At 44.4% G+C, this 25083-nt stretch overlaps 1 protein-coding gene across 6 annotated transcripts in view; it reads right to left on the bottom strand.

Moving 5' to 3' along the window:
• Nucleotides 1-25083, bottom strand: part of dgkh (diacylglycerol kinase, eta) — an 857220-nt gene that overhangs the window by 140497 nt on the left and 691640 nt on the right. For all 6 annotated transcript variants that reach the window (XM_072514377.1, XM_072514378.1, XM_072514379.1 and 3 more), the window contains 3 exons: nt 18581-18688; nt 16812-16925; nt 1557-1691 (listed from right to left, as the gene is read on the bottom strand). In XM_072514377.1, the coding sequence (XP_072370478.1) occupies nt 1557-1691; nt 16812-16925; nt 18581-18688 (357 nt within the window). The remainder of the gene's footprint in view (nt 1-1556; nt 1692-16811; nt 16926-18580; nt 18689-25083) is intronic.

Raw genomic sequence — 25083 nt, forward strand, 5'->3', positions numbered from 1 at the left:
TCCCTGACTTCCACAGCCCATCACTGATCCGCAAAAATGATTCCAGTCTTTCTCAGACTTGAGCTTTAAAGATTGCTAATACAAGGCCAAATTTGTTTTTGTTTCATAATTTCCAAAGGGGAAAGCTCATTTTCAGTAAATCGGCATTTGGTACTTCTCTAGATCTCAGATTCCTATTCAGAGCCATGCTCATCAAAATCACATTTTGCAAACTCAAATATATGCCAGTGTTTGTAAGAAAATAGGATGTGTTGCCACACAGGATTCTAAGCATTGAAATAAATTGCAGGGTCTCCCACCAGATACATGAATTGATTTTCCTCATTTTTACATGCTTGCTATGCACATCAGCATATACTGACTGTCTACTAATTCTTTATTTCCTCTCATAAACAAAGAATAGAATTGTATTGTGCTAAGAGAGGCCATTCAGCCCATCGTTTGAGTTGCCCATTTGAAAGAGCTATCCAGTTAGTCTCACTCCCCCGTTCTTTCCCCATAGCCCTGCAAATGTTTAATGTTCAAGTATTAATCAAATTTCCTTTCAAATGTCTCTTTCTGCTTCCTTTTCCTGTTATGCATTCCAGATTGTAATAGCCTGTGGCATTAAAAAATATTTCATGCCTCTTCTGTTTTTCTCCAATCTCCTTAAATCTGTATCCTCTAATTAGCGACTTTCCTGTCAGTAGAAAAGTTTCTCCCCAACACTTCATAACATTGGACATCTCTAATGAATCTCCCCTTAACCATTTAAGCCCTAACAATAACGATTCTAACTTCTCCAGTCTGTCCACATAACTGATGTCCCTCATCCCTGGTACCATTCCAGTGAATGGTGCCAAGTGTACATTTTTGTGTACTCTGCTCATTTATGAACTCAAAACATTCAATTTATATTGAAAACTACCTTTGTCAACTTGTCACACTGTAATGACACCCTCTTTACAGTAGTGGTGCTGCAAAGCGTCAATTTTGGACTTTGCAGTTTTCTAACCCATCCTGCAGACTAATTCCAGTGCTACCCAAGTCGGCACCTGCAAATTTATTTTGCATTTATTTATATTTTACTCTAAACCATGTCAAATTAAATTTTATTTAAAGATAAGGACAGTGTAATAACCCTCACGAGGGAACCGTAACTGATCTCCCCATGGGGCTCTGGAATACGAGCTTCCCCAGCTGGGGCTCGTAGGATCGAGCATAAATGCCCAAACAGGGACTGATATGTTGGCTGTCTCAACAGGACTGTGTCATGGAAATAGTTTGCTGCTGTGGGCAGACTTTTTGTTACCTTAATTAAATCTATATTCTTCCTACTGCTGGCTTCCTGGTCATTATAGACAGAATACTTCAAAATGGAGAGATATTACCTCAGTGTGCACTGTTCCAGTACCCTCTAAACCCACTTCACACAAAATTATTGGTCTTTATTGTCCATGCAATATGATAAGGGTTCATGGTGCAAACTTGTACAAAGTTCTTCAATGCTGTATGTATATTATTGAGAAAAATATAAGGCTTTCAGTATTTAGAAATAGTTTCTCTTGCATACTTACTCGGTCTCTTGTCAGCATTTGTGCTCTGTTTTTGTGCACGATTTTGATAACTCCAGGTGGTTGGATCCATGCTTCTCCGTCTACCTGTATTGGGACGCCCTCATCTCCCAGAATGGTGATCTTCACAGACCGACACTACAGAATATCAGGTCATTTTAATCTTGGTATTTGCACGAAATCAGACTGTGACAACTGAATAATTAGCATTAAGGATTTCAATCAAAAGCTCTCGTCACTGTATCACTTAATATGTTTGGTTAACAAAAATTTAAAACACTTACAATGAGCTGATCGTTTTAAAAATTCATTTATAGGATGTGGGCGTCTCTGGCAATGCCAGCATTTAATGTGCATCTCTAATTGCCGTTGCAAAGGTAATAGGGAGCTGCCTTCTTGAACTGCTGCTGAACATGTGGTGTAGGTGCACCCACTGTGCTGTTAGAGAGGCAATTCCAGGATTTTGACCCAGCGATAGTGAAGGAATTGTGATATATTTCCACGTCAGAACGGTGGGTGGCTTGAAGGTGAACTTTGAGATGATAATGTAGTGGGTTCAGAAGGTGCTGTCCAGGAAAGCTTGGTGAGCTCCTAAGAACATAACGAGCAGGAGTAGGCAATTCAGCCCCTCAAGCCCACGCTGTCTTTCAATACGATCATGGCTGATCTCATCTCAGCCTCAACTCCACTTTCCTGCGCGTTCTCCATAACCCTTCAACCCATTACTAATTAAAAACCGGTCTATCTCCTCCTTAAAATTACTCAATACCCCAGCATCCACTGCACTCTGGGGTAGTGAATTCCACAGATTGAGAGAAGTAATTTCTCTTCAATCTCCGTTTTAAATTTGCTACCTCTTATTCTAAAACTATGACCTCTCATTCTAGAATGCTCCACAAGAGGAAGCATCCTTTCCACGTCTACTTCATCCATACCTTTTATCATTTTGTATACCTCAATTGGATCTCCCCTCATTCTGCTAAATTCTGGAGAGTATAGGCCTAAACTGCTCAATCTCTCTTAATAAGACAAACCCCATCTCTCTGGAATCAATCTAGTGAATCTCTTTTGAGCTGCCTCTAATGCAACTATATCACTCCTCAAATAAGAGGACCAAAACTATACAGAGTGCTCCATTGTGGTCTCACCAATGCCTTGTACAGTTGCAACAACACTTCGCTACTTTTAAATTTTAGCTATAAAGGCCAAAATTCCATTTGCCTTCCTTATTATCTGCTGTACCTGCAAACTAGTTTTCTGTGATTCATGCACGAGGACACTCAGATCCCTCTGCAGTGAATCTGGTAGATGGTACACGTTGCTGTTACTGTGGATGCTTGTGGGTGGGGTGCCAATCAAGCAGGCTGCTTATTCCTGGATGGTGTCAATTGGTACAGATTTTGAATGGTGTTGAACAATTAAACAATTCACTGGAGGAGAGGGTTCCACAAATATCTCCATCATCAATGACGGGAGAGCCCAGCACATCTATGTAAATGAAGCATTGGATCAATCTTCAGCCAGAAGTGCCACGTGGATGATCCACCTCGGCTTCCTCCAGAGGGCCCCAGCATCACAGATGTCAGTCTTCAGCTAATTCGATTCACCCCACATGACATCAAGAAATGGCTGAAGGCACTGGATACTGTAAAGGCTGTGGGCCCTGACATTATTCTGGCAATAGTACTGAAAACCTTGTGCTCTAGAACTTTCCCCACTCCTAGTCAAGATGTTCCAGTAATGTTACAACACTGGCATCTACCCAGCAATGTGGAATATTACCCAGATATGTCCTGTATACAACAAACAGGATTAATCCAATCTGGCAAATTACCGCCCCATCAATCTACTTCCGATCATCAGCAGAGTGATGGAAGGAGTCATCAACAGTGCTATCAAGCGGCACTTGCTCAGCAATAACCTGCTCACGAATGCTCATTTTCGGTTCCACCAGGGTCACTCAGCTCCTGACCTCATTACAGCCTTCTTCCAAACATGGACAAAAGAACAGTACTCCAGAGATGAGGTGAGACTGACTGCCCTTGACATCAAGACAGCATTTGACTGAATGTGGCATCAAGGAGACCTCGCAAAATTGAAGTCAATGGGAATAGAGGATAATCTCTCTGCTGGTTGGAGTACAAAGGAAGATGGTTGTGGTTGTTGGAGGTCAATCATCTCCGTTCCATGACATCAGTGCAGGAGTTCCTCAGGGTAGTGTCCGAGGCCCAACTATCTTCAGCTGCTTCAACAATGACCTCCTTCCACCATAAGGTCAGAAGTGGTGATTTTAGTTGATGATGCACAATGATCAACGCCATTCGCAACTCCTCAAATACTGAAGCAGTCAGTGTCCAAATGTAGCGAGACCTGGGCAATATCCAGGCTAAGTTGACAATTGCCAGGCAATAACTGTCTTCAATAAGAGAGAATCTAACCATCGCCCTTTACATTGAATGACATTACTATTGCTGAATCCCCCACTATCAACATCCTCAGGGTTACTATTGACAAGACACTGAACAAGCCATATAAATATCATGGGTACAAGAGCAGGTCAGAGGCTAGAGGAAGGCCTGTGGGAGACTAGCTCACCTCCTGGTTCCCTAAACCTTCAACCATCCAAAAGGCACAAGTCAAGAGTGTGATGGAATACTTTCCTGGATGAGTGCAGCTGCAATCTACCACCAAATATCAGAAGAGAGTTCTTAACTGTTGCCACCCTTTTCATGTAGAAGAGTTTCCCAATTTCAATCCTGAATTGTTGGCTTTAATATTTAGTTAATGTCGCCAAGTCTTTGACTCCCTAATTAGGGGAGATGGGATAGATAAACAATCTATTCCCCTTTGCAACGTGAAAACGTTGACCATATCATCCCTTAGCTGTCTAAATTCCAGGGAACACAACCCTAGTTTGTGTAATCTCGTGTTGGAATTCTACATCAATCTGCGGAGAACACAGCAAGTAACAGCAGTTGCAGAAAATGGCCTTTTTAAAATCTGAGAACGTCCACATCTTAATGTCTCTCAGCTGTTCCTTTTCAAAGCCCATCAGTACAGAAACATGACCTCATGGCAAGAAAACCACAAGAAACAAACTTTGTGGTCTGCTGAAGAAGCTATCATTTTATATAGGATCCTGCAACAACACTGACATATGACTCCAGCTGTTCAAGCCACCAAATCTATCCCTTTGGAGTGAAATATCATTTCAATGTACCCGCAACAACTGCTTTTCCAAAAATGAGACAAATGCATGATCCAAGAGCTAGTTTTTCTTTTTACAACTTGAAAAGTTTTTAAAAATTCATTTACAGGATGTGGATAATGCTGACTTTATTACACTATCCTCTTGAACTTTACCTTTTTCCACTGTGTGTGTGTGAAATGTAGGCCGTGATTTTGCGACCGCGGTAATGCAAAACACTGCAAGACACAATAAATGCCAATCTCACCAATGAGATCTCGCAATCCTATTGTCCCCTTCCCCCCACCAGTGACGTTCCTGTCCAGAAAGTTTGAGAATCTCATTTAAATATATTATCATCTCACTAAAGAGCTACCCTGCCATTTGGTCCCTACACATTGGGAGGAGTAGGCTGCCAGGAGGCAGTGCCTAGGGGGAGCCCCCCATATCTGTGGTGGAGGGGAATCCTCTTGTCTTGTACGTGGAGGGGTGGAATTCTTTGTTCTTATTGGCGATCGGGGCACCCTTTTTCACTGCCCTGCTAGTGTGATAGCGTGGGCCATGCCTGCAGATTTTCTTTGCATCAAATGCTGGGTTGTCTGGTGAGAAGAGCCAACTATGTAGCTGGCAGGCTGCACACCGGCTTTCTCGTCTCAGCCAGCACTTGGCACTGTAAGGGCTTTTTTTGCTGATTCTGTTACTTCCCATTTATTTTATTTTGCCGTTCTCACTTTGATCCATGGATGTTTAATGGACATCTACCTTTAAGTCAAGCAGAGGAGGTAAGGAACTGAAAAGTTGCAATATAGTACACTGTGCTGGCTTTTGAACAGCAGAACTCAGACATTTTGGCTCCTGAGAGAGATGGGAGGGATTTGGTTCGATTGGTTAGCTGGTGGCCCATGAATGGACAGACAGCCGTATTGTGCCTGGTGACAGATGGGTCCTACCAGAGTGTGATGATTTTCCTGTCTCTGTCTCACTCTCCCTCACCCTGTCTCTCTCACCCTGTCTTACGAAAACTATTACAGACCAAACTGTGGAAGGTATGGTAGAAGACAACCATCTCAAACAAAGGCTCTTACCCCTCTTTTCCCCTCTGTGTTTATTTCTTGTGTGGCATGCAAGCATAGAGGGAGGTGGCGAGTTAAAGAGGAGGGGGTTAGGAGTTAGATAATTGACCAGTTGTATTTGCTGTGTATTTAATTATAGTTATTATTAATAAAAATTAATTGTGTTTACATTTACAAGCCTGGTGACTGTAGTTATTGGGCATACTTTGGGTGTTTGTCTAAGAACTATTTGTTAATTTGAATTGTGTTGCGACTCTGGGTCAGGTGGGGCTGGAATTGACCGCACACTACCCCAGGGAGCCCTAACAGTACAAAAATGGGAAAATTCCGCCCGTTGACTTTATACTTTCAGAGTGAAAGTATGAATAAATAATCCTCTTTATTTAAACCTACAAATATTTGCTGCTGATAGTTTTTTTAAATTACCACATATTTAAGTACGAAGTCTTACAACACCAGGTTAAAGTCCAACAGGTTTGTTTCGAAACAAACCTGTTGGACTTTAACCTGGTGTTGTAAGACTTCATACTGTGCTCACTCCAGTCCAACGCCGGCATCCACATCACATATTTAAGGGTTGAGAATCATATCCACTGTCCCTTCCACAAACACATTGTTTACAGACGTAAGAGAAAGGGTACAAGGGTTTCAGTTGTCTCCAGTCCCTGTCTGTAACATACTTTTTCAAACAATTCAATCAAGATTGTCAGGTGTGACCTATCATATACAAATCTGTGCTATCACGCCGTGATCAACATTCAGTCACTCCAACCTTACTAGTTCCAATGTTCCAAGTAAATTTGTACCACGCAATGGTCATGCAATGACCATCTCTAATAAAAGAGAATTAAATCATCGTCCCTTGAAACCCAGTGGCATTACCATCACTGAATCCCCCATTATAAAGATCCTAGGGGGGTTACAATTGACCAGGAACTGAACTGAACTAGTCATATAAATACTGTGGCAACAAAGTCAGGTCAGAGGCTAGGAATCATGTGGCAAGTACTCATCTCCTACCCCCCCAAAGCTTCTCCACCATCTACATGGCACAATTCAGGAGTGTGATGGAATACTCCCCACTTGCCTGGATGGATGTAGCTCTAACATAATTCAAGAAGCTCGACACCATCCAGGACAAAGCAGCCCGCTTGATTGGCACCCCTTCCACAAATATTCACTCCCTCCACCACCGACGCACAGTAGTAGCAGCGTGTACCATCTGCAAGGTGCACTGCAGGAACTCACCTAGGCTCCTTCCAAACCCATGACTACTACCATCTAGAAGGACAAAGGCAGCAGATTTCTGGGAACACCACCACCTGGAAGTTCCATTCCAAGTCACTCACCATCCCGACTTGGAAATTTATCACCGTTCCTTCCCTGTTGATCGGTCAAAATCCTGGAGCTCTCTCCCTAACAGCACAGAGGGTATACCTGCACCCCATGGATTGCAGGGGCTTAAGAAGGCAGCTCACCACCACATTCTCAAGGGAAACTCGGGTTGGGCAATAAATGCTGACCTCACCATTGAAGCCCACATTCTGTAAAAATTATTTTAAAAAAAAACATCTATTTGGCTAACATGACATAATTCCCTAGTTTCTCTTTTACACCATTTTAAATAGTGGACATGTACAATTTTCCAATCTGAAGGGATGAGTCCTGAATTGAGAGAACAAACAATACCTTATTGGAGAGAAAATTAAGACACAGAAATAGAATAGGGGCAAGGAATGCAGTGAAAAGAAAAAGATCTGAAGAGGGAGGGAGCAAACTCTCAACGGGGTAGGGATGAGTTATATAAATAGACTGAACTCCCAGAGTGTGGTTATCCGGTGGAATGCACTACCATGAACAGCAGTAAGATATGGACACTTTTAAGAAAAAGTTGGATATGCATATCAGCAAGAAAGAAACAGAAGGTCATTCCAATCTGGTGAAATGAAGTAGCGTAAGAGGAGGCTCATGTGGAGAGTAGGTTCTGGGATGGGGCAGCTCTATCAAATGTCCTGTTCTGTGCTCTGTATTATGTATATGGTCTTGAATGGAAAGAAAAGGCAGGCTGTATAAAGGGCGGCTGATCTGATATTACCTATTTTACATCATCACCAAAGGTTAAAGCTACCCTGTTGTAATTTGCCATTCATCTGAAGCAAATAAGTTTTACCTACAGGTGTTGGGAGAGCTCAAAACCAGGACCTGGACTGTTCGACATGGCACAAAATGGGCACTGACCTTGTTCAGCTTCTTCTTGCTACCTAGTACCCCATCAGGGGTGGCATCCAATCATAAGAAGAACAACCTCATCAAGGAACCTTGTGTGAAGGAGGTGCCTTAGTGGATTAAAATCCCCTTTAACCAAGAGTAAATCTGATACATCCTTTAGGGAAAGGGATCTGCTGCTCTTACCTGGTCAGGCCTACATGGTGACTCAAGATCCACAGCAATCTGGTTAATTTTTAAATGTCCTCTAAAATGGCTCAGCAAGCCCCTCAGTTCAAGGACAGTTAGGGATGGGCAATAAACGCTGGCCCAACCAGTGACGTCCAATAAATAAAAAGGTTTTTCACCTGAAGGAGTAGGGTGGCTTGTCAGGAGAGATAATGCTGGACTGGACTGTTAGATTGGTCAGGGCTGTTAAATAGGCTAGTCCCACAATACTTATTACTAATGTTATGTGCATGATTTCATTGTGCGAGAAGAGCTGAGCCATATTTGGGGGACAATCTGCTGCAGAATTATGAACTGCAAACCCAGCGTTTATTATTGACTGCATGTTGGCTCTTGTGAAGAATGCAGGATTTTAGAAATATTGGATTATAAACATTTGGCAATTGAAGGGTTAAAAGCCTGGGTTAGAGTGTGTTTGACTGCAGTAGTCACACTTTTAAAATAACCTTGTTTTGCAAGACCAGAAAGCTTTTACGAACCAGGGTGAAATTGACCATCATAAAAACCTGGACTAATGCACTGTTGTTTGACATGTAAATTAATGTGTTTTCAGCCTGGGAGTAAATTTGTTTTCAGCTGGGGGGGGGGTAAATGTCATTGCTGGGTGGAGCTAAGATACTCAGACTTTTTGACAAGGATTCTGAGTTGAGTTCTGTTCTGACTTTCCTTTGGACCACAAGTAGGGTATTTTGCTTTTATAGCAGGATAGTTCGAAGAAAAAAAAAAAAAATAATAATATTGAAAGCAGTGCAGACTTTCCTGAGCCAAGAGGTAGCTGAAACAAACCAGTTGAAATAGTTTTTTTGAAGATATCCAGCCAGAGTCTGCAGGGGTTCTAACAGGAGCCAAATCTGTTCTGGAAAGCAAGTATTACTCTGTGCCATTGGGATGTAGGATGGATTGACAGCTGTATTCTCCCCCCCCCCCCACGCCCCCGTGTTGTTTAATTGGGAAATAGAGATAGTAATTAAGGGTATTATATTTACTGTATTGAGTACTATTGTTTAAAGGGTAATTGCAAGCTATTTTCAGGTGTGAGGTTAAAAATTTTAATACAGTGTTAATAATAAAGTTTTGTTTCAAAATACCAAATCCCTATATCTTCATGCACTCACTCCTGCAGTGAAGTGTCCTTTTCACACAGTCTTAAATAAATAAAATAGAAGGGTTTTCGGTCCAGTATCTTAGCCACTGTTGGGGTCTGGTCAGGAATTATAATACTCTACAGATTGAACTGGCCACTTTCTGATCGAGTTGTTTCTTGTCTTTACACTCGGTGGGCTCTTACAAAGAACAAAGAAATGTACAGCACAGGAACAGGCCCATGTACAGCACAGGAACAGGCCCTTCGGCCCTCCAAGCCCGTGCCGACCATGCTGCCCGATTAAACTACAATCTTCTACACTTCCTGGGTCCGTATCCCTCTATTCCCATCCTATTCATGTATTTGTCAAGATGCCCCTTAAATGTCATTATCGTCCCTGCTTCCACCACCTCCTCCGGTAGCGAGTTCCAGGCACCCACTACCCTCTGCGTAAAAAACTTGCCTCGTACATCTACTCTAAACCTTGCCCCTCTCACCTTAAACCTATGCCCCCTAGTAATTGACCCCTCTACCCTGGGAAAAAGCCTCTAACTATCCACTCTGTCTATGCCCCTCATAATTTTGTAGACCTCTATCAGGTCTCCCCTCAACCTCCTTTGTTCCAGTGAGAACAAACCGAGTTTATTCAACCGCTCCTCATAGCTAATGCCCTCCATACCAGGCAACATTCTGGTAAATCTCTTCTGCACCCTCTCTAAAGCCTCCACATCCTTCTGGTAGTGTGGCGACCAGAATTGAACACCATACTCCAAGTGTGGCCTAAATAAGGTTCTATACAGCTGCAACATGACTTGCCAATTCTTATACTCAATGCCCCGGCCAATGAAGGCAAGCATGCCGTATGCCTTCTTGACTACCTTCTCCACCTGTGTTGCCCCTTTCAATGACCTGTGGACCTGTATTCCTAGATCTCTTTGACTTTCAATACTCTTGAGGGTTCTACCATTCACTGTATATTCCCTACCTGCATTAGACCTTCCAAAATGCATTACCTCACATTTGTCCGGATTAAACTCCATCTGCCATCTCTCCGTCCAAGTCTCCAAACGATCTAAATCCTGCTGTATCCTTTGACAGTCCTCATCGCTATTCGCAATTCCACCAACCTTTGTGTCGTCTGCAAACTTACTAATCAGACCAGTTACATTTTCCTCCAAATCATTTATATATACTACAAAGAGCAAAGGTCCCAGCACTGATCCCTGTGGAACACCACTGGTCACAGCCCTCCAATTAGAAAAGCATCCTTCCATTGCTACTCTCTGCCTTCTATGACCTAGCCAGTTCTGTATCCACCTTGCCAGCTCACCCCTGATCCCGTGTGACTTCACCTTTTGTACTAGTCTACCATGAGGGACCTTGTCAAAGGCCTTACTGAAGTCCATATAGACAACATCCACTGCCCTACCTGCATCAATCATCTTAGTGACCTCCTCGAAAAACTCTATCAAGTTAGTGAGACACGACTTCCCCTTCACAAAACCATGCTGCCTCTCACTAATATGTCCATTTGTTTCCAAATGGGAGTAGATCCTGTCTCGAAGAATTCTCTCCAGTAATTTCCCTACCACTGAAGTAAGGCTCACCGGCCTGTAGTTCCCGGGATTATCCTTGCTACCCTTCTTAAACAGAGGAACAACATTGGTTATTCTCCAGTCCTCCGGGACATCCCCTGAAGACAGTGAAGATCCAAAGATTTCTGTCAAGGCCTCAGCAATTTCCTCTCCAGCCTCCTTCAGTGTTCTGGGGTAGATCCCATCAGGCCCTGGGGACTTATCTACCTTAATATTTTTTAAGACACCCAACACCTCGTCTTTTTGGATCTCAATGTGACCCAGGCTATCTACACACCCTTCTCCAGACTCAACATCTACCAATTTCTTCTCTTTGGTGAATACTGATGCAAAGTATTCATTTAGTACCTCGCCCATTTCCTCTGGCTCCACACATAGATTCCCTTGCCTATCCTTCAGTGGGCCAACCCTTTCCCTGGCTACCCTCTTGCTTTTTATGTACATGTAAAAAGCCTTGGGATTTTCCTTAACCCTATTTGCCAATGACTTTTCGTGACCCCTTTTAGCCCTCCTGACTCCTTGCTTAAGTTCCTTCCTACTTTCCTTATATTCCATGCAGGCTTCGTCTGTTCCCAGCCTTTTAGCCCTGACAAATGCCTCCTTTTTCTTTTTGACGAGGCCTACAATATCTCTCGTTATCCAAGGTTCCCGAAAATTGCCGTATTTATCCTTCTTCCTCACAGGAACATGCCGGTCCTGAATTCCTTTCAACTGGCACTTGAAAGCCTCCCACATGTCAGATGTTGATTTGCCCTCAAACATCCGCCCCCAATCTATGTTCTTCAGTTCCCGCCTAATATTGTTATAATTAGCCTTCCCCCAATTTAGCACATTCATCCTAGGACCACTCTTATCCTTGTCCACCAGTACTTTAAAACTTACTGAATTGTGGTCACTGTTACCGAAATGCTCCCCTACTGAAACATCTACCACCTGGCCGGGCTCATTCCCCAATACCAGGTCCAGTACCGCCCCTTCCCTAGTTGGACTGTCTACATATTGTTTTAAGAAGCCCTCCTGGATGCTCCTTACAAACTCCGCCCTGTCTAAACCCCTGGCACTAAGTGAGTCCCAGTCAATATTGGGGAAGTTGAAGTCTCCCATCACCACAACCCTGTTGTTTTTACTCTTTTCCAAAATCTGTCTACCTATCTGCTCCTCTATCTCCCGCTGGCTGTTGGGAGGCCTGTAGTAAACCCCCAACATTGTGACTGCACCCTTCTTATTCCTGATCTCTACCCATATAGACCACTGCCCTCTGAGGTGTCCTCCCGCAGTACAGCTGTGATATTCTCCCGAACCAGTAGCGCAACTCCGCCTCCCCTTTTACATCCCCCTCTACCCCGCCTGAAACATCTAAATCCTGGAACGTTTAGCTGCCAATCCTGCCCTTCCCTCAACCAGGTCTCTGTAATGGCAACAACATCATAGTTCCAAGTACTAATCCAAGCTCTAAGTTCATCTGCCTTACCCGTAATACTTCTTGCATTAAAACATATGCACTTCAGGCATAATAAAGATGTTCCTTGTAAGTCATTGTAACATCCGGATACAAAACTTTGGACTATATCCATTCAAGAAGATGCGGGGCTGTTGTTGGCCTGTTGTGTGTGTTTAAAAAACTAGATACTGCCCTTTTAGCATTTGGCTTAAGTCTCCACCTTTTGTAATAGTGGGTCACCTCTCTGTGGTGAGATGCGATGATTTGTGCTGTATTGCACTTCAAGGGACGAACACCACACTCTCCCACTTCAGCTGTCAGCGTTACTGCTAGCTGAAACCTTGGCAGCGGCCACAATACTATAAGGAGTGGAATGTACTAGAAAACTGCAAAAATGGGGATAAATTGATTAACGTTTGCATCAATGCTGTAAATGTGCCCAAGGGTAATGTATTTCCGATTTCACTGGACATCATAGTATTTACAGTGCAGAAGGAGGCCATTCAGCCCATCGAGTCTGCACCGGCTCACCGAGCACCCTACCCAAGGTCAACACCGCCACCCTATCCCCATAACCCAGTAACCCCACCCAACACTAAGGGCAATTTTGGACACTAAGGGCAATTTATCATGGCCAATCCACCTAACCCGCACATCTTTGGACTGTGGGAGGAAACCGGAGCACCCGGAGGAAACCCACGCACACACGGGGAGGATGTGCAGACTCCGCACAGACAGTGACCCAAGCCAGAATCGAACCTGGGACCCTGGAGCTGTGAAGCAATTGTGCTATCCACAAGGCTACCGTGCTGCCCCAAATAAGTGACCAAAGCAATTCAACTTAAATTGAAGATTAATCCGTTAACCATATTTACAATCACCAATAAAGATCAGACAAAACAGTGAAAGATATAATGCTTAAGATGTCCCAGTTTGGGGAAAAACAAAGAAAAGTCAGAGTAAATTGAATAAGCAGTTTACAAAATAGATAAACAAGTCAAATAATTAGGGAATTAAATATAAAAACACTGATACAAACTCTGGAGGAAGAAAAGCAGTGAGGGGGGGGGGGGGGAGTCAGGGAAGCACATTGACTTTTGTTAAAATAGCTTTAAAGAGATATTAACAGTGATGTTAGGTTTCATAGAGATGATCTCCAATTGCATCAAAAAAGTGAGAATGGATCCATTAAATTGAGGACAGCTTTCAGAAAACAGCTCAAAGAGAAATATGTGTTCGGAATAATCCTCCAATGGACATCCGGTGGCGGCCATGTTGTGGAATGGTTGCACACAGGGCAAGTCCTGCTTGAAGGCGTAGAAAAGAGCTCTTCTTACCCGAAACTGGGTGTAACCTCGACAGAAAAGTAGCTGAAGGTTGGAGGAGATGTTCCCCCGGGAGTGGTATGTCTGCTGGTTACTAAACCCAGCAGAAGGGGAAACACCTGGCCAAAGAGTTGGAAAGGACCTGTGGCGCAGTAGCCAGTGGAAGGATGGTGAAGGGGGAAGGGGTAGTGCAAGTAGCAAAGCCCCAGAAGGAACAGTTGATGGCCTTCATCAAGGAAGAGTTCCGCCAGCAGAGGAAGGAGATGCAGGAGGATCGCTCGAAGGCCATTGAAGGGGCTGTGGCACCCCTGAAGGGCTCGATGGAGAGGGTGGAAAAATGTTTGGAGGTGCAGGGGTCGCAGGTCAGAGAGACTGAGAGGGTGATGTCGAACCAGAGGGATCGGGTGGTGGCGTTGGAGGTGGTGCTCTTAGGGGACCTTTGCAAGACGTTCGAGAGCAACGGTGGAGGAGCAGGAAAATAGATTGTGAAGGCAGAATCTGCGGCTAGTGGGCCTGCCTGAAGGAGTGGAAGGTGCGAGTGCCACGAGGTACGTTTCAATGATGCTGGTGGGGCTGGTGGGGGAGGGCGTGTTGGATAAGGCCCCTGAAGTGGACAGAGCACACAGGTCTCTGAGGCAGAAGCCTAGAGCGGGGGAGCCGCCGCAGGCAGTTATCGTGAGAATCCATAAGTTTGTGAAGAGAAGATTCTGCCGTGGGCCAGGGAGAACCGCAACTGTGAATGGGAGGGGAACAAGGTCCAAATATACCAGGGCATTGGAGAGGAGTTGGCAAAAGGCGTGCGGGGTACAACAAAGTCAAGGCGGTGCTATATCGACGGCAGATCAGGTTTGGGGTGCTCTACACGGCGAAGCTTTGGGTGACATATGAAGGCCTGAATACCATTTTGAGACCCCAGAAGCGGCTTATGACTTCATCAGGGAGCATAAATTGGGGGAGAACTGAACTGAACAATTCTGGGAGACAGAGGTGCTGGCACTTTGAAGTAATTGGGAATACATATCGAGTGGGGTCTGGCGGGAGTGGAGGGTTTCTTTTCTAACGAGGCGAGGTTGGTGAAGAAACATGGGGACGGAGAAAGGGGCCACCTTGGGTGGGCCAGGTACAGGGTGATATTAACGGCGGTAGAGCCAAAAGTGGAGGATGGCGGACAGTAGAGGGGAATGGAGGCGTAAGCCCCCGGTAAGGCTGATAACATGGAGTGTGCGAGGGCTCAATGGACCGGTCAAAAGATCTTGGGTATTTTTGCAATTTAGGAGCTTGAAAGTGAAGGTGGTCTTTTTGCAGGAGACGCACCTCGTGTGAAGGATCAGGTTAGGCTATGGAAGGGGCGGGTGGGCCAGATTTTCCACTCGGGGTTTGATTCAAGGTTGCGGGGAGTGGCCCTTGCAAAGAGCACCCTACTTAAACCCACGCCTCCACCCGATCCCTGTAACCCAGAAATTTAGGAATGCGGAATATTTGGCTAATGGTAAAGTTCTTGGAAGTGTGGATGAGCAGAGGGATCTAGGTGTCCATGTACATAGATCCCTGAAAGTTGCCACCCAGGTTGATAGGGTTGTGAAGAAGGCCTATGGAGTGTTGGCCTTTATTGGTAGAGGGATTGAGTTCCGGAGTCAGGAGGTCATGTTGCAGCTGTACAGAACTCTGGTACGGCCGCATTTGGAGTATTGCGTACAGTTCTGGTCACCGCATTATAGGAAGGACGTGGAGGCTTTGGAGCGAGTGCAGAGGAGATTTACCAGGATGTTGCCTGGTATGGAGGGAAAATCTTATGAGGAAAGGCTGATGGACTTGAGGTTGTTTTCGTTGGAGAGAAGAAGGTTAAGAGGAGACTTAATAGAGGCATACAAAATGATCAGGGGGTTAGATAGGGTGGACAGTGAGAGCCTTCTCCCGCGGATGGAAATGGCTGGCACGAGGGGACATAGCTTTAAACTGAGGGGTAATAGATATAGGACAGAGGTCAGAGGTAGGTTCTTTACGCAAAGAGTAGTGAGGCCGTGGAATGCCCTACCTGCTACAGTGGTGAACTCGCCAACATTGAGGGCATTTAAAAGTTTATTAGATAAACATATGGATGATAATGGCATAGTGTAGGTTAGATGGCTTTTGTTTCGGTGCAACATCGTGGGCCGAAGGGCCTGTACTGCGCTGTATTGTTCTATGTTCTATGTTCTATGTTCTAAACCCTACCTACCTTTTGGAAACTAAGGGACAATTTAATATGGCCAATCCACCTAACCTGCAAATCTTTGGACTGTGAGAGGAAATCGAGCACCGGGAGGAAACCCATGAAGACGCGGGGAGAAAGTGCAAACTTCACACAGACAGTGACCCAAGGCTGGAATTGAACCCAGGTCCCTGGAGCTGCGGCAGAAATGCTAACTATTGCGTCACCATTCCGGCCCAATGATCAGAGGCAACGCATGCTCTGGCCAGGCATTCCACTGCTGGCAGGATGTACAGGTCTTTTCTGTCCCAGTAACGAGTGTGGCTGATAAAGCAGACATAGTTATCAACACAGAACGGAATGCAAAACAAAAATGCAATCCCAATTCGTGAACGCAGCTGATTATTTTGAACAGTAAAATATGAACAAAATAACATTTGACAGCATTAGCCTGGAAAAACAGACCGTTACTGACTAGGGGATAATAAGAGTGGAGGTGCAAGGTGAAGAAAAGCATTGAGAACTTATAAGGACCACAAATCTATGCACAAAAATTAAAAACCTTAAAACAGTCTTCACTCAGTAGAGTATGAAGTCTTACAACACCAGGTTAAAGTCCAACAGGTTTGTTTCGATGTCACTAGCTTTCGGAGCGCTGCTCCTTCCTCAGGTGAATGAAGAGGTCTCACCTGAGGAAGGAGCAGCGCTCCGAAAGCTAGTGACATCGAAACAAACCTGTTGGACTTTAACCTGGTGTTGTAAGACTTCGTACTGTGCTCACCCCAGTCTAACGCTGGCATCTCCACATCTTCACTCAGTAGAACAGCAGCGAAAGCATTTTATCTGGAGATTGTCATCTGGACATAATCTTTTCAAGTATCAAAGCATCTTTGGAGCAACATACCTACCTGGGCTATTCTGTGGTGTTGCAGCTTGATGACTCTCGATACTGCCATCTGCATACTTCCAAATACAGCCACCACTTCCAAGATCTTATCATCAAATGAGGGTGCACCAAAGATCTAAAAGGACACAAAGTTCACAAATCTGGGAAGGACGGACGGAATAGCTGCATGCTCAAACATATCAGCACTTACAGTTTGAATGTTTTTCTAGTCTGATGGAGCAGGCAATTTATTGGGAAGGAGTTGTGAGAGGTAACTTTACAAATTTACTCCTCTACCGCGGCAGCGCATATCAGGAACGTGATCTTGCCTGGTTTCAGCCAAGCCATTTCTCATTCATTTAATTTAAACTCTAAAAGGAAGGAGTCGGGGCAAAGTTATAAAACTATCCCATCCAAATGATCACAGGTCTTAATCGTTACTGGTAGCAATGATGGTGGATATAATATTTTTCCCATTTCCCATTCACTTTCAGTGTTCAGCACTGAAATCACCAGGAATCACCACCAGAAATTTAAAATCTAAAAGTTTCCTGGTAACCAACTAAGATTTCAAACTGTGAGCAACAAACCTAGAAGGAAACTCAACAACTGTTTTGAAAGTCACGGATAATAATTTTAATAGCACAATAAATGTGGGGTTGGGAAATAATCAAAGCTGACTTTACAGGACTATATCCCTCATTGATAGTCTGATGCCTGATGGGAAGTTTCGCGTTTGCACAGTGGCTCTGATTTAAATGATGGATTCTTGGACCTGGGCAAGAGCTAGTTAAGGAGAGAAGAAAAAAAGTTGAGATGGGTGGTGCAAAGACTGACTGGCTCCTTCATTGTCGGCTAATTGCTCGCAAACCAGCTGGTTCTGCTCAGCACCTAGACACAACATTGGGGCAGCTCCAGACAGACAACCATGTGTAGAATTGGCAAGGTGCTGGGAATGTAGTTTCAGTGAGGTTGTCAGTTGACCCCTGGTGCTCAAGGTGGACAGTAGCAGCAGTCAAGGAGCCAATGACATTGGAGGTGAGGAAACAGGCCAACAAGAGTGGGGGAGGTTGGTGTCAAATGTGGGGGCAAGGGTTGAGGCAAATCCAACTCTTTGCACTGTGTAATCTGGCAGAATTCTAGATAGGGCGACTTTTTAACCCTTTATACTTTTCAGAAGAAAGAAATGTTAATTTGAATGTTATCTAGTTGTTGCTGTTTTTTTGTTGGCAGTGCAGTTAGGTAGCTATTATTGGTGGTTATGAATAAACCTGAAAAGTCCTTGATATGATTGACAAATAGTTATGATAGGGTACTTGAGCCAGACATTTAAATGTTTATCTGTTTCCGATTTTTGCTTCTTGCTAAACATTGTTGCTCCAGTATCTTTTAAAATAAATTTATATATCCTGCATAAGAACATTTATTTTGAAGGAAATTGGCAACAGCAAAAATGTGGCATGCAAATGGACTACAGGAAACATTTCTAAGTGTTCAGGCAAGCATGAGACGGTACTTTGGAAACCCGACTGGCTATGACATTGTTTAGAATGTGCTGCCACTTGTGCAATATTCCAGGCTCAATGCAATATCATCCCAGTTTTCACTGAACAATAATACCACAGTACTCATGCCTGAATTCTACTTTCCTGAAGCATTTTGGCAATTTCCCAACCAGTAGTGCATGCAGCTACTTTAAGACCAAATGTGGAGATTCAGAATGCCTCGAGCTCAACAATCAATTGTTTTATGATCGACAGAAAGGTCCATAATCTTCCACATGCAACTTACATCATCTTCTTTTGTACCACCCCAGAAGTTGGTTCCACCGGCATAGCTGGGAATGTTTAAGACAGCAATACCCTGGAGACTGGGGAGGGGAATATATTGTCCATCGCACTGTAACACACAAAGTGAACTGCATGAAAAATGCGCATCTGTATTTCAACGGTTAAATAACGCATATCCACTCTTCCATTCTATTCAAATTGCAGTTGTGTGGGCATGTGGGGGGCATAAACAATAAGATGTACTGCAGCAGCATTGTTGATGTCTTTCCGAAACACGTAAAAATCGTAGTAAACAATGTGGAGGATAAGTCATGGAGTTCAGGAGCATAGAATCAAATTGATGAAATGGTCATCAGTTGAAATTTAATGCAGAGAATTGGGAGATTGTACATTTGGGGAAGAAGAAACAGGAGAGGCAATATAAAAAAGGTACAATTTTGAAAGGGCGTTGGAACAGAGAGACCTGGGAGTGTGTGTACACAAACTTTTAAAGGTGGCAGAACAAATTGAGGGGTATGCTAGAAAAACATAAAGGATGCTTGACTTTATTAATTGAGAGTCAAGTGCACAAAAAAGTGAGGAAGTTATGATAAACCTTTATAAAATACAGTTGGGCCTCAGCTTAAGTACTGCATTTAATTCTGGGAATCAGACTTTAGGAAGAATGTCAAGGCTTTAAAGAGGGTACAGAAAAGATTTACTGTAACGATATCACGGAAAAAGCATTTCAGATACGTGGACGGACTGGAAAGGCTGGTGTTAGAGCATAGACAATAAATAGGTGGCTAGGTTGTCACAAGGACAGCAGGGGTTCTCATGAAGCACTTAACCAAAATGACGCTGGAGCTCAGGTTCTGGCAGTTCCATCCCTGAATCCGCATCCACCATTTTAACCAGGTGACAGCAATTGGGATGGGTTGTAGTTTTCAACATTCTGCAGTTGAAAAATCAGTGCTTGCCATTTCACTAGTTCTCTGTTGACACAAGTCTGAGGGTCATCATTATAGGATTAGTGCTGCATTTCTGATTCCACAACCTATCATTAGCACACTGGTGAGCTGATATATCCACAGTTTATTGACCGTTCCAAGTCTGATGTGGGACTGTGAATACAAAATGTGTGTTTTCATAAGTGATTATGTACTTGAAGTAAATGTTTGTTTTCATGTAGGATTAAGTACTTGATGGACTTTAAATGTATTGAATGGGTTTTAAAAAAAAATAAAGTCTACAACAAATGCTTAGAGTTTTGTTTTATATCACCTCAGAATGGCTTCTGATGTCTGTCCATGGTAGATACTGGATGAGTTGGCCTGGAGGGTGCAAGTGCAAAGGGTGGTGGATGGGATCATGGATTGGTAGCAAGTTGGCACAGGAGCTATAAAGGATCATGGAGATGAATGTGTGGTGCGAGTTGCCACTAAGTTGGCATAGGTGCTATAAACGACCAAGGGAGTGGGAAAGAGAGGCATAGTTTGGCATTGAAGGACAATAGGGGGTGGTTGGGGGTATACAATGGTATAAGTTGGCATGGATGGGACATAGGGAGTGTGTGGGTGGTAAGGAGATGGAAGGGGTTAAGTCTAGAGGGCTTTTTATGTCCTTACAAGTGGAATCAAGTCTCTTAACCAATCTGCCTCAGAACCTAGCAGCACCTGTGGCTGCCTCTGAACTCTTTCAGGAACGATGGGTCTCCTCCCGTTAACGCCTGCTCCCAACATTTATTTGTTGCATCCAAATCTTGCTAATAGAAATTACTGGTTTTTTAAAATTATTTTCCTGGGATGCACGTGTTGATAGTAAAGGGAACATTTATTACCCATCCTGAATTGCCCTTGGAAAGATGCTGGTGAGCTGCCTTCTTGAACCACTGCAGTCAGTGTGATCGAGGTACATCCATGGTGCTGCTAGGGTGGAGTTCCAGGATTCTGGCCCAGTGACAGTGAAGAAGCGGTGATATATTTCCAAGCCAAGATGAGGTGTCGCTTGGAGGGGAATTTGCAGGTGGTGTTACAATGCATCTGCTGTCCTTGTTCTTTTATATGGTAGAGAATGATGATACCTTCCATCACTTTGCTGATGATTGAGACTGATGGGGTGGTAATTGGTTGAATTTGATTTGACCTCCTTTTTGTAGGCAGGATATACCTGGGCAATTTTCCCCATTGTCGGGTAGATCCTACTTTAGCTGTACTGGAAGAGCTTGGCTAGGAGCATGGCTAGTTTCTGAAGCACAAACCTTCAGTACTACTGCAAGGATGTTATCAAGGCCAATTGCCTTTGCTGTATCCAGTGCCTTCAGCACATTACAATAGGGTGGAATTCTCTCAACTGGGGCAAAGTCCCTGGCGAGGTCAGGGATAGGGAGTGTTTCCCACTGCAGAGGTCGATGGGAAACCACGGCATATCATTGACCTAGACATCACTGATTATGCATTTAGGGGTTTAGCGCTGTATTCAGTGGCAGGGCGGGCTTGATTGCGCGCATCTCGTCACCGTATCTGGGTGCTATATTTAAAAAGGCAGCAAACATCACTGTCCCACCATTGAAGAAGTAATATAGCCCTAATGAATAACAAAGATGGGTCTCCAGGAACACTCGAGGCTGGAAGGGAGCCTGATAGGTGCTTTCCCCATACAACCAGTATTCCGGGGTCACCACGGCCTCCATCCCCAAACTGGGAACTCCAGGATTTCTTCAGCTCTGTCCTGCTTTCTGCACGTCACATTGTTCTAGACATGTTCTGGACCACTGTGTTTCTATCTGGCTTCATGGAGAATCAGTCTGGGGAAGATTCAAGTTAAGCCTTCACCTGCACCCTATTAGTGGGGTGAAAATCTATTTCACGCCGGCCACTAGTGGATTTCCCGACCTGCCATGGTGGGCACTACCGGAAGATCCCGCAGGAAATTAATGCCCGAGTGAATCCGATTTTTGAGCCCTCCACTCACCATTGAACCTGCTGGTGGAGGCAAGTGAGAATTCTGCCCAAGGAAGCAAATCAAATTGGCTGAAGATTGGCATCTGTGATGCTGGGAACCTCAGGAAGATGCCAAGGTGGATCATCCACTTGGCACATCTGGCAGAAAATGGTTGCCAATGCGTCAGCCTTTTCTTTTGCACTGATGTGCTGGATTTTCCCATCATTGGGAGGTTGAAGATATTTGTGGACCATCCTCCTCCAGTTAGTTGTTTACTCGTCCACCACTACCCTTTGTTGTAGCAGAACTCTAGAGCTTTGATTCTTTGGTTGTGGGTTTGTGTAGTCTATCACCTGTTACTTCTGCCGTTTGGTTTGTAAGTGGTCCTGTGTTGTAGCTTCATCAGGTTGAGGTATGTCTGGTGCAACTCCTGGCACGTTCTCCGATACATCTCATTGAATCAGGATTGATCCCCTGGTAGTGGTAGAGTGGGGAATGTGCCTGGCCATTAGGCTACAGACTGTGGTTAAATACAATTCTTCTGCTGCTGATGGCCCAGGGTGCCTCATGTTGCCCTGTCTCGAGTTGCTAAATCTGTTCAAAGTCTATTCCATTTAGCACAGTGGTAGATATCCTCGGTGTGAAGATTGGATTTTGTCTCCACAAAGATTGCTTGGTCATCACTCCTATCAATACTGCCATGGACAGATGCATCTGTAACAGGTTGGTGAGAATGCGGTCAAGTAGGATTTCTCCTCTTGTTGGTTCTTTCACAACTTGCTGCAGCTTTGTCTGGCAGGACCTGGCCAGCTTGATAGTAGTAGTGTGACTGAGTCACTTGTTGATGGATATGAAAGTCTCCCACCTGTAATTCTACCCTCAAGTGTTTCTTCCAATTGCTATTTAACATGGAGGAAAAATTTAAGGGAGGACGGTAGGTTGTAATCATCAGGACGTCTCCTTGCCCATGTTTGACCTGATGTCATAAGCCTCCGTGGGGGCCAGAATCAATGTGGAGGACTCCCAAGACGGGCTGCTGGTGGCATAGGACATAGCCAATAATGGGGGTGTCTCAGACATTGTCTGTAAGCTATGATTCAGTGAGAAAATCCCCTGATTTTTGTAAGAAGGGCTTTGCAGGATTAACTGAGCAGGATGTGCTTTTGCTGTTGGCCTAGCTCAATGCTGGGTGGTACATCAGACCGTCCAATTTTATTCTTACTTCACTTTTTGGTTGATGCAACTTATTGGGCCATTTCAGGAGGCAGTTAAAAATTAACCACAATGTAGGCCAGACTTGATCAGGAGGGCATATTTCCTTCCCTGAGGGAACGACAGCACAGTGGTTAGCATTGTTGCTTCACAGTGCCAGGGACCTGGGTTCAATTCCCGGGTTGGGTCACTGTCTGTGCGGAGTCTGCATGGTCTCCAGTGTATGCGTGGGTTTCCTCCAGGTGCTCTGGTTTCCTCCCACATGTCCCGAAAGACGTGCTTGTAAGGAGAAGTGAGCTTTCTGAATTCTCCCTCAGTGTACCCGAACAGGCGCCATGACTGTGGTGACTAGGGGATTTTCATAGTAACGTCATTGCAGCGTTATTGTAAGCATACTTGTGACACTAATAAAGATTGTTAGTGAACCAATGGGCTATGACAGTTATGAGACTAGCTTTATATTAAATTAATTAATAAATCTGGAATAAAAATCTCCCCAGATGCCATGCTAGGATCTGAACGATGTCAAGTAAAGGTTAACTCTAATGTTAGCAACTGAGCACGTGTGTAAGGAGCTGTGTAGTAGCAATATCACTCACTGAGAGGAGGTGCGTGTGAAGCCTCTCAAGAGAGTAGCTCCAGCTTGGTGTTAGTCTCGTCTCCAGCAAGATTTCTTCCAGAGTGAGAAGCCAACAAATCCAAAGATAATCCCAAAATAACAGAAACTCAAGCTCCAGAGCATTAGTCTGGATTTTTAGAGCAGTAATCTCACCACTCCCTGACCAGTCTTTACATCCAGTGTCGATCTTCACTATTTACCTTCTGGAGGAAATAGGATTATTCTTCAACACAGATCCATGCAGATGTAGATACTCGGAAGAAAGATTTGCATTTATACAGCAGCTTTCACAACCTCAAGTGAGCTTTACAATGAATTTATAACTTGTAGCGTTGGAATGCAGCATCTAATCTGTGCAGCAAAGCCCCACATTTAGCAATAGGATACATGACCAGAGAATTGGTTTTCACAATATTGAATGAGGGTTTAATATTGGTCAGGCCATGATAACTCCACTCCTTTTCTTTGAAACAGTTCCGTGGAATCTTCCACACCCATCAGGCTCTCAGTTTAATGCAGGTTTGTCCAAAGTACGGCTTGTAGGCCAGATGTGACCCACAAAGCTCCTCTATGCGGCCCCAGCACCAGTTTTCAAAATCCTATTCAAAGAGGTTATTTCCAATGAAATATTCTTCTTGGAACTGCTCCTCCAATCTTTCTGAAATTTGCTCACTGAGGGAGAAAATTGGATGCTGAATATATTTTGCTTCTGGGAGAGAGTAGAATCGGGACAGAGTTTAAAAATAAGGGGTCTCCCATTAAGATCGAGATGAGAAGAAATTTCTTCGCCCAAAGGTCAGCACAGTAGTACAGTGGTTAGTACAGCGTTGCTTCACAGCTCCAGGGTCCCAAGTTCGATTCCCGGATTGGGTCACTGTCTCTGCGGAGTCTGCCCGCTCTCCCAGTGTCTGCGCGGGTTTCCTCCGGGTGCTCCGGTTTCCTCCCACAGTCTAAAGATGTGCATGTTAGGTGGATTGGCCAATAGGATAAATTGCCCTTAGTGTCCAAAAAAAGGTTAGTTTGGGTTACTGGGTTCGGAGATAGGGTGGAGCAGTGGGCTTAAGTGGGGTGCTCTTTCCAAGGGCCGGTGCAGACTCGATGGGCCGAATGGCCTCCTTCTTTGGAACTTTCTTTCCCACAGGGCGGTGGAGGTGGAGGGGTCAATGGATATTTTTAAGGCAGAGATGGACAGAGTCTTGAGTAACAAGAGAGTCAAAGGTCATCAGGGATAGGTGGAATGTGGAGTTCGGGTCACAAACAGATCTTACTGAAAGGCTGAGAAGGCTCAAAGGGCTGAATGGCCTACTCCGAATTCATCTCCTCGTGTGAATCCACAACCTTCTGACAGAGGTGGGGTGCTACCAGAGCCTGGGATATACCACTTATTTCCATTCACAAGACTCCAGTCCAAACTAAACCTGTAAGTTGTGAAGCTTTTAGCCCACAGGTCAGCCATGATCTCATTGAATGTTGGAACAGGCTCGAGGGGTTGAATGGCCCACTCCTGCTCCTATGTTAGTTGGCAACGTCTCAACAAAGCCTTTTCAGATTATGAACACAACCTCCCCATTTTCTCACCCCAACTCTTAATCCTGGTATTTCACACACATTCCACACATCTCAGATTCTTGGTGAAAAACCTCAACCCATCCTTGGTTCTTGCTCCACCTCCACAGCTAACTGAACCCTTCACCTAACTGAATCAGCCGTTCCAGTCTCATTTCTCAATATCCTTTATAACCTTGCAAACT

This window comes from Scyliorhinus torazame, chromosome 8, assembly GCF_047496885.1.
Source record: "Scyliorhinus torazame isolate Kashiwa2021f chromosome 8, sScyTor2.1, whole genome shotgun sequence".
Lineage (NCBI taxonomy): Eukaryota > Metazoa > Chordata > Chondrichthyes > Carcharhiniformes > Scyliorhinidae > Scyliorhinus > Scyliorhinus torazame.